Source organism: Dendrobates tinctorius, unplaced genomic scaffold (assembly GCF_039654945.1).
Source record: "Dendrobates tinctorius isolate UK_male_01 unplaced genomic scaffold, ASM3965494v1 ptg000044l, whole genome shotgun sequence".
In the NCBI taxonomy this organism is placed as follows: domain Eukaryota; kingdom Metazoa; phylum Chordata; class Amphibia; order Anura; family Dendrobatidae; genus Dendrobates; species Dendrobates tinctorius.
Window position 1 is genome coordinate 31,745,209 of NW_027361712.1, and position 13,408 is coordinate 31,758,616.

General features: G+C 43.5%; 1 protein-coding gene, 1 long non-coding RNA gene and 1 other non-coding gene across 5 annotated transcripts in view; 2 read left to right on the forward strand and 1 right to left on the reverse strand.

The window, feature by feature from the left end:
* CHD8 (chromodomain helicase DNA binding protein 8) overlaps window positions 1-13,408 on the forward strand; it is a 134,307-nt gene that overhangs the window by 81,202 nt on the left and 39,697 nt on the right. For 2 of the 3 annotated variants that reach the window (XM_073575485.1, XM_073575486.1), the window contains exons 21-34: window positions 1,103-1,213; window positions 3,713-3,906; window positions 6,890-7,089; window positions 7,182-7,338; window positions 7,845-7,934; window positions 9,130-9,233; window positions 10,364-10,490; window positions 10,750-10,822; window positions 10,917-10,968; window positions 11,383-11,584; window positions 11,694-11,902; window positions 11,999-12,514; window positions 12,684-12,814; window positions 12,944-13,144. In XM_073575485.1, coding sequence (XP_073431586.1) covers window positions 1,103-1,213; window positions 3,713-3,906; window positions 6,890-7,089; window positions 7,182-7,338; window positions 7,845-7,934; window positions 9,130-9,233; window positions 10,364-10,490; window positions 10,750-10,822; window positions 10,917-10,968; window positions 11,383-11,584; window positions 11,694-11,902; window positions 11,999-12,514; window positions 12,684-12,814; window positions 12,944-13,144 — 2,367 coding nt within the window. The remainder of the gene's footprint in view (window positions 1-1,102; window positions 1,214-3,712; window positions 3,907-6,889; window positions 7,090-7,181; window positions 7,339-7,844; window positions 7,935-9,129; window positions 9,234-10,363; window positions 10,491-10,749; window positions 10,823-10,916; window positions 10,969-11,382; window positions 11,585-11,693; window positions 11,903-11,998; window positions 12,515-12,683; window positions 12,815-12,943; window positions 13,145-13,408) is intronic. The other variant, XM_073575487.1, reaches the window with a different exon arrangement.
* The window catches only part of LOC141089166 (uncharacterized), an 83,444-nt gene continuing 75,747 nt past the window's right edge, over window positions 5,712-13,408 (reverse strand). Inside the window, exon 3 of the long non-coding RNA XR_012232198.1 lies at window positions 5,712-5,895. This is a non-coding gene — a long non-coding RNA (uncharacterized lncRNA). The remainder of the gene's footprint in view (window positions 5,896-13,408) is intronic.
* On the forward strand, window positions 10,542-10,652 carry LOC141089259 (small nucleolar RNA U6-53/MBII-28). Its single transcript, XR_012232225.1, has one exon. It is a non-coding gene; the product is annotated as a small nucleolar RNA U6-53/MBII-28 (small nucleolar RNA).

A 13,408-nucleotide genomic window follows, 5' to 3' on the forward strand; every position in this document is an offset into this window, starting at 1 on the left:
GTTCCGGGTCCGACGCCTCCCATCTTCTTGCTTCTGTCGCTGCTCCTGTGCATGCGTACTTACTCTGCCCTGTTGAGGGCAGAGTAGAGTACTGCAGTGCGCAGGCGCCGGATCTCTGACCTTTCCTGGCGCCTGTGCACTGCAGTACTTTGCTCTGGCCTCAACAGGGCAGATAAAGTACACCTGCACAGGAGCCACAACAGGCAGCAAGGAGGATATCATCGCTAGAAGATGGGAGGCGTCGGACCTGGACAGCGACACCCACTGCCCCCGCCCCCCGGTGAGTATAATCTAACTTGTTTTTCTTATGGTTCAGGTTACATTGAGGGCTTATCTACAGCATTACAGAATGCTGTAGATAAGCCCCTGATGGCGGTGGCTGCAGCTTATATACGAAAAATAGGTGACAGATTCCCTTTAAAGATGTGCTGCTTTTCTTGTTTGTTTCACTATATAGACCAGAGTAATGGCTTAGCACTGCGCTTGCATAGTGTAGCCAGATTAGAACTCTCTCAGATAATGTACAGCTGATATGGTGAACGATGAACATGGCTCATTAAACAACATAATGGTAACTCTGCAGGGTCAAAAATGAAAATCATTGACTCTATCCTGACATTTTAGGTGTTGAATGCAGTAGGAAATGTTCTGTTTTGACATGGAAGGTCCTTTAAAGAGTTATTCTCAAGTTGTCTCTTGAGCATCTCACAACTCTATTCTTTGGTTTCTGGCAGGGTGAGCTCTCCTTCTTGAGTGCGTTTTGATGAGTAGCCAAGCCATAGTATTAGTAGAACTATAAAGCACAAGTTCTGCTGTTGCACACTAGATAACCTAGAAATATCAGGGCATTTGTACAAGTACACAGGTCAGGACAGCGAGAGCTCTGATGCTCAGTGATTGAGAATGCACAAGTCTGATAAGGGCCCTGTCAAGGCAGGCACTAGTGGCTGAGCTCCATGGAAGCCAGCTGTATACTATGAATGATAATGACCGCACATAGAAAAAGCAAGTCAGTTGCAAACTTGATTATTTTGATGCGATCTAACAAAATCAATTTAATAGCTCGAGCATACCCCTTTAATGAATTCCATTTCTCTTTCAGGCCAGCTTTGTTGCTTCTGAAAATAGGACCGACATTTCGCTTGATGATCCTAATTTCTGGCAGAAATGGGCCAAGAAAGCCGATTTAGACCTTGATCTTCTCAACAGTAAGGTAAGTTCACGTGTTGTTGGCACGCATATTTTATCATAAATTGTTCCCCTCTAGTTTAACTGTGGTGCTAGAGCTTCTCAGTCTGTCATGACCTGAAGTACTATTAAAATCCATACATAAATTGAGGGTTGTCAGTGAAATCTGCAGATAGAAGTGCCCCACCATAGATTTACATATCCTATCATATGAACTGGAGAACTGATTGCATAGTCACAACCCACTAAATTGAGGGGGAGATGTAAAATCAACTGTGATTCCCTCTTTCTTAAAGGGAACCTGTCACCAGAAAAATTGCTGTTAGGCTTCTTTTACACTTGCCGTGGTTTTTGCGGGCTGTATTGCTGTGATTTTCACGTTATTCCGCAGAAACGGGCTGCAAAAAACCTTCTCGGATCGCCGTTTTCCCTGCTATAACAAATATCAGGGAAAAAAAACGGCGATCCACAAATACAGTGTACCGCAAAAACAACTTAACATTGTTTTAGCTGTCCCATTGAAATGCATTGCTGCTGTGTCCGTAAGCCGTGAAAAATATCGAGCAAGCTCAATATTTTTTTCACGGCCATAAATATGGCCCTCATGGCCATACGGCACACAGCCTTCCTACTAATTTTTGCAGCCCCATAGAAATGCATTGGGGCCGCAAAAACAAGGCAAGTGTAAAAGAAGCCTATTCTGCAGGTTAATAGTTTTACTAACTTGCACGCCACCTGCACGTAACCAGATGCTGCAGGGAGAAAATGAACTTTGTTCTCCCCGGCAGCATTTGTAACCGGCACAATCACCGGGAGTAAAACCCAACAGCTGCCTGGGAAGAAAGTTCATTTTCTCCCTGCAGTGTTCAGCTTTGTGTAGGCGCTGGGCAGGTTTGTAACTTGATTAACCTGCAGATTCATCTCATATCTGCAGGTTAATAGCATTTTTACCGGTGACTGGTTCCCTTTAAGACTGGATAGAAACATCAGTGTGATGTATCATAGTGGTGTCCATTTTTTTTTTTTTTTTTTTTTTTTTGAGCAGAAACTCGTGAAAAGCTCCTCTAAGTTTTGATGCTTTTTTTTTTTTTTAAGTTTTAACATGGTCATGAACACACAATATGGATTGCTACATGTGTATGAGATCAGAACCACCATCTGTACATGAATGCAGCACCAAATGCACAGTCTGTACATGAATGCAGTGCCAGAACCACCGTCGGTACATGAGTGCAGCGCCACATTCCATCCATTTTGTCTCCATATAGCACAGACTCCATGATGAGAATTTACTCCCTTTGCTTCCCTTCTCCAAAATATCCCACTAATCAGCCACTCGCCATAATGTCCCCTCACATACTACCCCTTTCTAAGGTCTCACTTCTCCACCCTTCGCTATACTGTGCCCCCTTTCACAATCTCCCCTAATTGCTACATAGTGTTCCCCTTGGCCACACTATGTGCCCTCGTAGTAACGCAACCCTTCCGTCCCCCATACCCCTCTTCTAAAATTACATGACATTTAATCTTCAGCTCCTCCATGGAGCCCTGGCCCGATGTCTCCTCTGTTTGTGTCGTCCTTGCACCATCAGCAGTGTGCTGACTTCATCACACTACTGCACGTTGGGGCTGCGGAGGCTGATGTGCCTTGCTCTTCCCCAGTCCCGGTGCCACAGTGTTCAGATGTAGACTCAAATACATTTGAAGGAGCCGGCCCATCCCAATCAGCCCCACAGGCCGCCAACATGCCTTGGTAAGCTGTATGTATGCGGCTCGTGGGCCGTATGTTGTGCAGGCCTGATCTATAGAAAACTAATAAAACATGGAATATATACTTGGTGCTTCTGATGTAAAACTGAGTCTTATCTGTTTTTAACAGATCCATTGCTGAGAATCGGTGGATAACACTAGTTCTAACCTTTTTGGCTGGGTTTAGATGTGTGAATTTCATGGTCCATATATGGGCCGCAATGCCCGGAACGATCATGTCTCACAACCCAACTTATAGCCTCATAGACACCTGTCATGGCATTGCAGTCTTGTCTAAATCTAGTCTTTTGGTAAGAAAAATAAAAACTGAATGCAACTATGATGACACTTGAAGAAAAAATTGCTTAGTTTCTCTAGGAAAGTATTTCACACGGATACTGGTGATGTATGTTAGGGCATGATAGGATAGGAACGGCAGATGTGGACCAAACCCATTCAGTTATGTAAACCAGGTTTCTTGCGATCCTACCTCATGATCTGTAAAATGCAAAAACCAGCATTAGTGCATAGTCAGGCGGTCATATTACTCGTGATAGCATAGCATTGAATTGCATCTATCTGACTGGCCGTCAGCTCTCCTGACATGAGCATGACAGCATGTACTTCTATGCAGCTGTCACATTCAGGTCAGGAGAACTGACTGCCAGTCCAGGGATTACAATGCCATCCTTGCGAGTAATACTGCCATCTGATTTTGCCTTAACGCGAACACGTTTTTTTTTTTTTTCTCTTCTTCTTCCCATCTTGCTTGCAGAATACACTGGTAATTGACACGCCTCGTATTCGGAAACAGACTCGGCACTTCAGTAACAAGGATGATGATATGGTAGAGTTCTCGGACTTAGAAAGCGATGATGAGGACCGTCCAAGAGCTCGACGTCAAGATCGTAAAAACGTTTATGGCCGCACAGACTGTTTTAGAGTGGAAAAGCATCTACTTGTATATGGGTGAGGCACTGGATGACTTCATGTTTTACAACCTCAATAGGTTATACCTCCTGAAGGAGCGTAACAACCACAGTCTGAGAGGTCGCAATCGGGCCCATGCGGATGGGGGGGGCCTGCCGATGACAGCACAAACTTCAACACATTTTATGCACATTCAGCTGAAGTGTATTGCAGCATAAAGACCTGTCTGGTATGTGCTTGGAAGCACATGCTGCTGGACAATCGGAGGTCAGCAGCTGATGTCGGCGTGAATGTGTGTGGGCGCATGGCAGTGACTTCATGCGCTCCCGTCACTTATATGCTGGAGTCAGCTGCCGGCTTCAGAAGAGGACACCGCGCAGAGGGAATGTCAGTATGTATTTTTTTTTTTTTGTGCATTAAAGAGCAGCGGTAGAATGGGGGGACATGTAAGAGGATGGGGGCCCAGGCAGAATAAAGGACATGTAGATCAGGATGGGGGCCCAAGCAGGATTAGGGACATGTAGACCAGGATGGGGGCCCAGGCAGGATAAGGGACATGTAGACCAGGATGGGGGCCCAGGCAGGATAAGGGACATGTAGACCAGGATGGGGGCCCAGGCAGGATAAGGGACATGTAGACCAGGATGGGGGCCCAGGCAGGATAAGGGACATGTAGACCAGGATGGGGGCCCAGGCAGGATAAGGGACATGTAGACCAGGATGGGGGCCCAGGCAGGATAAGGGACATAGAATCATAAAAAAATGATCAGAAGGCAATAATCTCGTAAAAAAATATATTTTTATTTAGAATATTATTAAAATTCATATAGCCAAATATCCAACAGGTGGGATTGCACAAAAACACTTGTCACTCACAAGACGCTCCAGGGCAAGAAAAGACAGCTGTATGCTAGGTAAACAATCAATCCATGGGGTGCCGATGGAATATTCACAATAATAACACAAACAATAAGTATTGTCTTATGAATCTAATACATCACCGGCATAAAAAGTGGATAGTGCTGCACAGGATTGTTACCTATAATATTGCAGGGACCATACCATATATGCGGTCTTTACAGGACAGCCAAATGATACCAAATGGACCAAAAAATTGTCCACTAAGAGAGCTATATTCACAGCTCAGTGGCTGCCCCACTTGATAAATACGAGGGGTAAAATTACCCACCCTGCACACCTCACTTTAACCCATTGTTCCCCTATTTATTCCCCATCTAATATACTATATTGGTAAAATTACCTTCAAAGTATGGGGATGCAGAGTGCTGTCACCTCCTGGGCCTGTGCGTCCGCCCCGACGCGCATTTCGGACACCATTCTCAAGGGGCCTGTCATCCTATCAGTGTGTCCATGCTTAAATAGCCCCCGGCCGCAGTGTACATTACCGCGTGACCGGAAGTGCGCCGTCTACCTGGAAGTGACGCGCGCCGCCATCAGGGCAACAGACGCCGGCGGGCATCGGCGTCACACCGTGGGTGGGGCCGGGGCGGGCCCAGTCCACAGCCTCAGACACCGAGAACCAGCAGGCGCCGCAGCGTACAGGACAGAGGCGCAACAATACACACCAAGACACATACTGCATTCAGCCAACACACACATAATTAAACATACAAATCGATAAGGGATCTCACCACTAGTGCGAAGACCCTGACCTACGGTACTGCCCAAGATGGAATAAGGAACAAATACCCATTTATAGGCTAAAAATACCAGAAATATTGCTACACAATTATAGCCATCTTCAGATATTAAGCACAATAGCGAGTCACACTCAAAGGAGAACCCCATATAATTACATTGCACTAACTCATAGACATGTTCATATATCTCATACATTTTAACATAATGTTCACAAATCACCATAGTGCATAGCATAATAAACACTTATAATCATCATAAGGGATATCCCAATATATAGTTTGTGCACAGCAACTTTTCTTCCAGACAGTCCACGTAGACGCCTCCGTCATAAGATATCCAGATTCATCAATAACATAGTGGCAAGGACTAGATAAAAATTAAAAAAAATAATTAAAAGTGAGAACATGAGCAACAAGCATTACTCCAACCTTAATGAGCAACAAGCATTACTCCAACCTTAATGAGCAACAAGCATTACTCCAACCTTAATTGCCAAATTTAAGGAAATTCACAAGAACGGGGCATAGCTAATATTTTCGTTGAGTCCAGATGTACCGTGCCAAGGGTCCAAATCCATCTGGACTCTAACTGGGCCAATCTCCTGGATACACCACCCCCACGTACGCCTACCTCCAGCATATCAATGCCCCTAAACCTAAGAAGGCTCCCATCGCAGCCATGATGTTTCCTAAAATGGCGGGGGAGCGTTTTTAAGGCTAATACATCTTCAGTGGTCGCTGCTGCTCCAATACTGAGCACGTGTTCCCTAACACGTACCTTAAGTTGCCTTGTTGTCATGCCTACCTAGATCTTACGACACGGGCATACCGCATAGTAGATGACATTTTTACTCACACATGTCATGCGTTTCTTGATTTTAAATTCACGCGTGCCATCCTGATTTACAAATGAGTATACAGCCATTATACAGGAGTAAAAGTGCACTCCTTCCTTGACCAGAGTACGGTATAAGTAGGATCATCTTCATGTGGCCGCTGTGTGGCCTGCGTCAATATTGACCGGATTGACTCACTTGTAAATCAGGATGGCGCGCGTGAATTTAAAATTTAAAAAGGATGGGGGCCCAGGCAGGATAAGGGACATGTAGACCAGGATGGGGGCCCAGGCAGGATAATCAGGATTGGGCCACAAAGGGGAACATATATATACCAGGATGGAGAGGGACGACTTTGTTCAAATTGTGTATTGGGGCCCATTGAACTCCAGTGACGCCATTGGTCTCATGTACATGTTTCTTCTGGTGACTGTGCTTTTGCTAAATGATTATCTGCACATCACAATGTTTAGTGGAGACTTTTGTTTTTTAATTTTTCCTTAAATTGTCTCATGTCTGAATTAGGTGGGGCCGTTGGCGGGACATTTTATTACATGGTCGATTTAAGCGTGGAATGACAGAACGGGACGTGGAGAGAATCTGCAGAGCCATCTTGGTGTATTGTCTGTTACATTACCGTGGAGATGAGAACATAAAAAGTTTTATCTGGGACCTCATCACTCCTGCAGAAAATGGCAAAACAAAGCAGCTGCAAAATCACTCCGGTAGTCTTCCTGGCAGTCATAGCGTGGATGTTTATTGGCTAACTATTTGTCATTTATCGTTTAATATTTAAATATCCTATTATTTTTTACAGGTCTTTCCATTCCTGTTCCTCGGGGACGTAAGGGGAAAAAAATAAAGTCCCAGAGCAGCTTTGACATTCAGAAAGCAGACTGGATACGGAAGTACAACCCTGATACCCTGTTTCAAGATGAGGGTTATAAGAAGCATCTGAAGCACCAGTGCAACAAGTGAGTGTATATGGGAGAGATTAAGATTTTGGAGGCCTTAGGGTGCTTTCAAATTGTGTTCTGTTGCCCTGTCGCAAAACTGGGTCTGTACTTATGCCACATCCGAGCCTTAGACTGAAATGATGATGGAAAGAGCAAACGTGCTCATTGACGTGCACCGTTTTTGGGAGGGTACGTCTGCAGGAGGCGGACACAACGATGCCGTGTACTAAGAATGAGTGTCCGCCTCTTGTAGGCATACACTTTCGAAAATGATGCACGTCAGAGCGCTCGTTTGCTCTGCCGTCACCGTTAAAGTCTATGTCCCTGCCGCCACATATGTCCAGATCCCATATTGTGGGGGATTTCAGATGTATGCCCCAATGGGACCCACAAATGAAATGTAAAAGCACCCTTAGTATTTCTTGAGTATCTTTTATACTGAAGCTCACTTAATAAAATTCTTATTAATTCCAGATATTGGTAGAATGTATGTAATACAATTCGTCCTTCCTTTTCCTCCATAGGGTACTGCTGCGTGTGAGAATGTTGTATTACCTCCGACAGGAAGTGATTGGGAGTCATGCCTCAAAGGTGCTGGCAGGGGCAGATGCCAGGTGAGTGTTTATCTGGTTGTTAGAGTGCATGGACTTTTTTCAGATTAGATCACTGTTAAAGGATTATCCCCATTTGATAAAAATAAAATGGCATTTTGCTAAGGCGTTCAGATTTATCCGACCAGATTAATAAGAACAACAATTTAACTTGCATCTGCATACACTAGGAAATGTTTTATATTTTATGTGGTAGTAATTCGAGGTGCAAAGTTTTTCATTACTGTTCTCTTAGCTCATCATCATAACTTTTCATATTGTTAATAGCGACAGTACATTTTTTTTTTTTTTTCTTGTTCTGCTCTTTAAAAAAAATAATATTGAAAAGGCTGATTGTTTTAGTTAGAGGTTGCCCACTACTTTAGTACTGATATGTCATCAATTTCTGGTCGGTTGGGGGTCAACGCCCGACACCTTGGCCGATCGGCTGTTATCGGTATCTGAGGCGGCAAGCTGGAAATACACACTTGCGGAGCTGCTCCATCTTCTGATGGTGACCAGAGGTTTGGTACTTCACATCCGTATCCTGTACTCTGTGGCTGCAACTAACAGACGATGGATCAGCTCTGCAAATGAGTACCGTATTTTCCGGCGTATAAGACGACCCCTAACTTTGATTTAAAATATAGAATTTGGGATATACTCGCGTATAAGTCAGGGGTCATCTTATATGCTGGGTGCCGTCTTATACGGTGTGTGCGGAGCTCTGCAGCCACCGCATATGGTGCGGAGAACGGTCCCGATGACGAGGTGCCTCGCCGGGAAGGTGTAAGTGAATCAAGCCTGCCCTTGTATCCTATTACCTCCTTCTTTCATCAGTCAGGCCCACCCTTCTCTGCCGCTACACTTCCATACTCGCGAGATTTGAAAGGCAGAGAAGGGCGGGCCGGACGGGTGAAAGAAGGAGGTAATAGGATCGAAGGTGGGGCTTGATTCACTTACACCTTCCTGACATGTGCTGCATGTCGACCGCCCCCCCCCCCCAAAAAAAAAAAAAAACAAACAAAAAAAAACAGACATTGACCTATTCTAAGAATTGGTCATCAGAACCAAAGTAGTGGACGACCTCTAACCTTTAATTACACAGAATAAGTGTCACCTGTATGGATTGAGTGCATTACGGCTTAATATCGCAATAAGTCTATGTAATAGTAGAAATATATCATTTTTTTTTTTTTTTTATTTTTTTTTTTAACAGAGAAACAGATATGTGGGTTCCTCAAGTTGATCAAGCAGATGTTCCCTCTCTCTGGTGGGACAGAGAGGCGGACAAAGCTCTTCTCATTGGGGTTTTCAAACATGGTGAGTTTAGGTAGTAATCACTTTCTTTTGCATAAAAAAATTAAATCAATAAAATGGCAAAGCTATAATGTACTTTCTCCAAATGCTTTAGGTTTGGGTACTTATAGATACTGGATACTGTCTTGTGAAAGGTCACATAAGTTAGCATAAAATAAAGGACAAATGATAATTCCCTATCTATTGATATTGCTGTTTATGTATTGCTTTAGAACTCTCGACATTTAGGGACTGCTTTTATTATTCTATTATTCAGTGTTTTTATAAATTCTAGGTCTCTGTAATTTTATGTTGATTATCTGGGTTTTATGGGAGTATTTTGTAAATGTTGTTCTTCAGTATATTTGTAATAATTTTGCCAATTAATAGAATGGATGTATTTTGGATACTGCTTCCCTGGTATTTTATTTTTTTTTAAAGTATTTATAGGTTTATGCTTTGTTTCCCTAATACATTGTTTGCATGAGCTGTAGACACACAATGCAAATTTTTAATTAAGACTTATTGTAAAGTTGCTTCATTTTTCATTTCAGAAGCATACAGACAATTTAAAAAAATTTGGGGAAAGTGGATCTAGCCTTTATAGACAGTAGTCACTGGTATTCTATGTAGAAGAAAGGACAAAACATGAAGTGTGTTAATTACTTGAGCTTTTTCTTGATTTATTTATTTTTTTTCCCTCCGTTGTCACTGTCTTTTCCCCGATCATATGGTAAAATCACATGTAAGGCTAGTTTCACACTAGCATATGGCGGAGCTGCACCGAACGCAACGTGATTGCATTATGTTGCGGTCGCCGCACTGTCAAAACGACGCATGCGGAGGCAACCGCATACATCGGCATGGCCTGTGTACCCAATGTTAAAGATGGGTACGCAGGCCGCATGCAGATGGAGCTGAATGGAGGAGGTGCAGCAGTGGGCGGAGCTTCATGGAGGAAGTCATCCCTCCACAGCTCTGCCATACGCTAGTGTGAAACTAGCCTAATTGAGTCGAAATTAATATATGTAATATGGTCTTTCCTTAATAAAATGGACTTTGTTCTTCGCTACATTGTACTATTTTTGTTTTAAACCATAAAATCCATAAACTCGTTTGCAAAAACATACAATGACCTCTTTACTTTTCTGCAGGTTATGAAAAATACAACACCATGCGTGCTGATCCTCTGCTTTGTTTCTTGGAAAAGGTGGGAGGACCAGATGAGCAGGCAATTGCAGCTGAGCACCATGCACAAGACTTTGTTGAATTGCCTGAGAGGTGAGAATGACTTGCAGAAAACCTTGTGTACTGTAGATCTGCATGCCGTGCTGTCCGTGATGAGTTGCCATGCTAATATTGATGCCGCAGCCAGGGCCGTGTAGGGACCTGTGCTGAGGGCGAATGAGTTAAATCCATTTCTCAACTTGTGATCTCTGATGGCAGCTAGAAATGCTTTGATGCAATTTGCTCACTTTTATGGATTAGCATCCTGTGTTTGTGTGTTTATAACCTATTGCAACTTTTCTAAACCCTTCAGTGGAGATTTTGATAGAGACATTGAGGATCCAGAATACAAGCCACTACATGGCCCGAAAGATCCTGAGGATGAGGTAGGCATTGTGGAGTCTGGGTTTAATATTTATAAAAAAAAAAATACACCCACCTCCCTCCCCCTTACAAGTTCATGTTATAATCTTTCTGTAGATGGACCCCTTAATGATGGATGAGGAAATATCTGTAGTCGATGGTGAAGAAGGTGAGTAGATCATTATTGTAATAATTGTAGATGATTTGGTTTAAGCCTTTCAGAATCTGTGATCTGGTCATTACTAACAGCTCCTGGTTTTTTGGAGTGCAAAAAAGTCTGTATTTATATGTAGTCTTGGCGTCATGCAGCACTCTGCCTTTCCGTTACCACCTTGTGTGAATGTGCCCTGTCATTTAAGAAGCTAGCTGATAGAATTCTTTGCCATCTGTCAAACTACAGGAGTAATAGAATTCTCTACTATGCCTGCCATTGTCGCTTTGCTTGTACAAATTACAATGACTCTTGAAACAACTTATGGGATCTGCTTCCCAGGGTAATTGTTGGAATTAGATACTTTGAACACCAGTATCAAACAAATATGGTCAGTACTTTTTTTAATTCACCTAATTCTTTTCTTTTTAGCAACCCCAATGCCAAGCGGCATGTTATGGCCTCCAGGGTCGGCACTTACAGCTCGTCTTCGTCGCCTTATTACTGCCTACCAGCGTAGTTACAAACGTGAACAGCTGAAAATGGAGGCTGCGGAAAGAGGTGACAAACGGAGGAAACGTTGCGAAGCAGCTTTCAAACTGAAAGAAATCGCACGGCGAGAGAAGCAACAAAGGTATCACATGCAGTAAGAGCTGTTGTGTATGTGGGGCAGGTAGAAACTATTGTGTTTGTCAAGCTTTCCTTTGGCTCTTTATAATGTTATGCTTTTTGTTTCTGGACAGGTGGACACGGCGTGAGGCCTGTGACTTTTTCCGTGTTCTTTCCAGCTTTGGGGTAGAATATGACCCTGACACCCAACTTTATGACTGGCAGAGATTTCGTAGCTTGGCAAGGTTGGACAAGAAAACAGATGAGTCTCTAATGAAATATTTTCATGGTTTTGTGGCAATGTGCCGACAAGTATGTCGTTTGCCACCAGCTGCAGGGGATGGTAAGTAAAATGTAGTACCTGTAGAGGTGTATAATTGCTGGTTCTGCAGCATAGATGGATATCCTGCTATCATCTTGTATTAAATCCTATCTTTAGAGCCACCAGACCCGTCTCTCTTCATCGAGCCTATATCAGAAGAACGTGCTTCACGAGCTTTGTTCCGTTTAGACCTCCTGCGTAGGGTGCGAGAACAGGTCCTGTGCCATCCTTTGCTCCCTGCACGTTTATCGCTTTGTCGGCCTGACCCTGAACTGCCAGAGTGGTGGGAGAGTGGCCGTCATGATAAGGAACTACTTGAAGGAGCAGCTCGCTATGGTCTGAGCCGCACTGATCTTACACTAATGCCAGACCCTTCATTTTCCTTTCTAAGCTGCCGTCTCAGCTACCTCCAATCTCGGGGTGTGGCTAATCACTCCCGCCCATCCACTCCCACTTCCATTGCTCCTTCGCTGCCTCCCCCAGAACTTCAGCAACCTCATTTACTTTCGCTATCCTCATCGGTCAGCTCTTCTCCAGCTCCACGCAGATCATCTTGTTCCTCCTCATCATCATCATCCAGTTCAGAAGATTCCTCAGATGAGAACAATGAGAATAGATTGGCCAAATTAAATGGTGAGTATTTACAAGTAGAAGTCCCCTTAGTTCTCAGTTTAAAGGCATAAATATTAAAGGACACTTGCTAATTTATAAAAAAAAAAACATTGCTCTACAATTCATTTCAAGGGCAATACTGATCAGTTGGTTGCACATCCATTTAAGTTCCTATATTTCCTTTCTTTAGCAGGTCTATCACATTCTCGATTATTTGATGAAGAAAGTCGATTGTCTCTTACGGCCTCCCCTGCTGACCTCAACACAGAGGACAGTGCTCAGACTGCTCAGGAGAATCCAAACAGTGCAGAATGGCCAAAGGTAATCCAAGTACAAGGGCTTCTTTTGGCGGTTACTCATTTTAAGCACCAAAGGGCTGTTACATCTTGTGGAAATGTCAATGCAATGGTGACAAATAACAATTGTGTGTTTGTTGTGTTTTTTATATAGGATCGAGTTTTAATTTGTCGAATTGAACAAGTTTGTAATGCGGTGTTAACTGGAAAATGGGGATCACCAAGAAGATTAACAGACCCACCAAGTGACAGTCCCGACAGCCTCTCTCCAACACCAGAGGAACGGAGTCCTGCCTCTTTCACACAGATACGCCCCGTACCAGATCCAAAGGAATTTACTGTACAAATCAAAAGTGTAAGAAAATGAATTGCTTATATTTGTAGCATTCATAAAGGTTCTCCCTTTAAAGAAAATGTATCCCTTACTTATAAGTATATTATTTCTGGGGGCCTGGCTACTAAGACCCTCTCGATGACACAAAAGGGGGCCCCAAAATGCAACCACCACTTCTATAGATAAATAGAGCAGTGGTTGCACATGCTCTATAATACTCAACGAGGCACTCCTCTTATGATTGGTGGGAGTCCCAGCAGTCTGACCTACACCGATGGTACATTT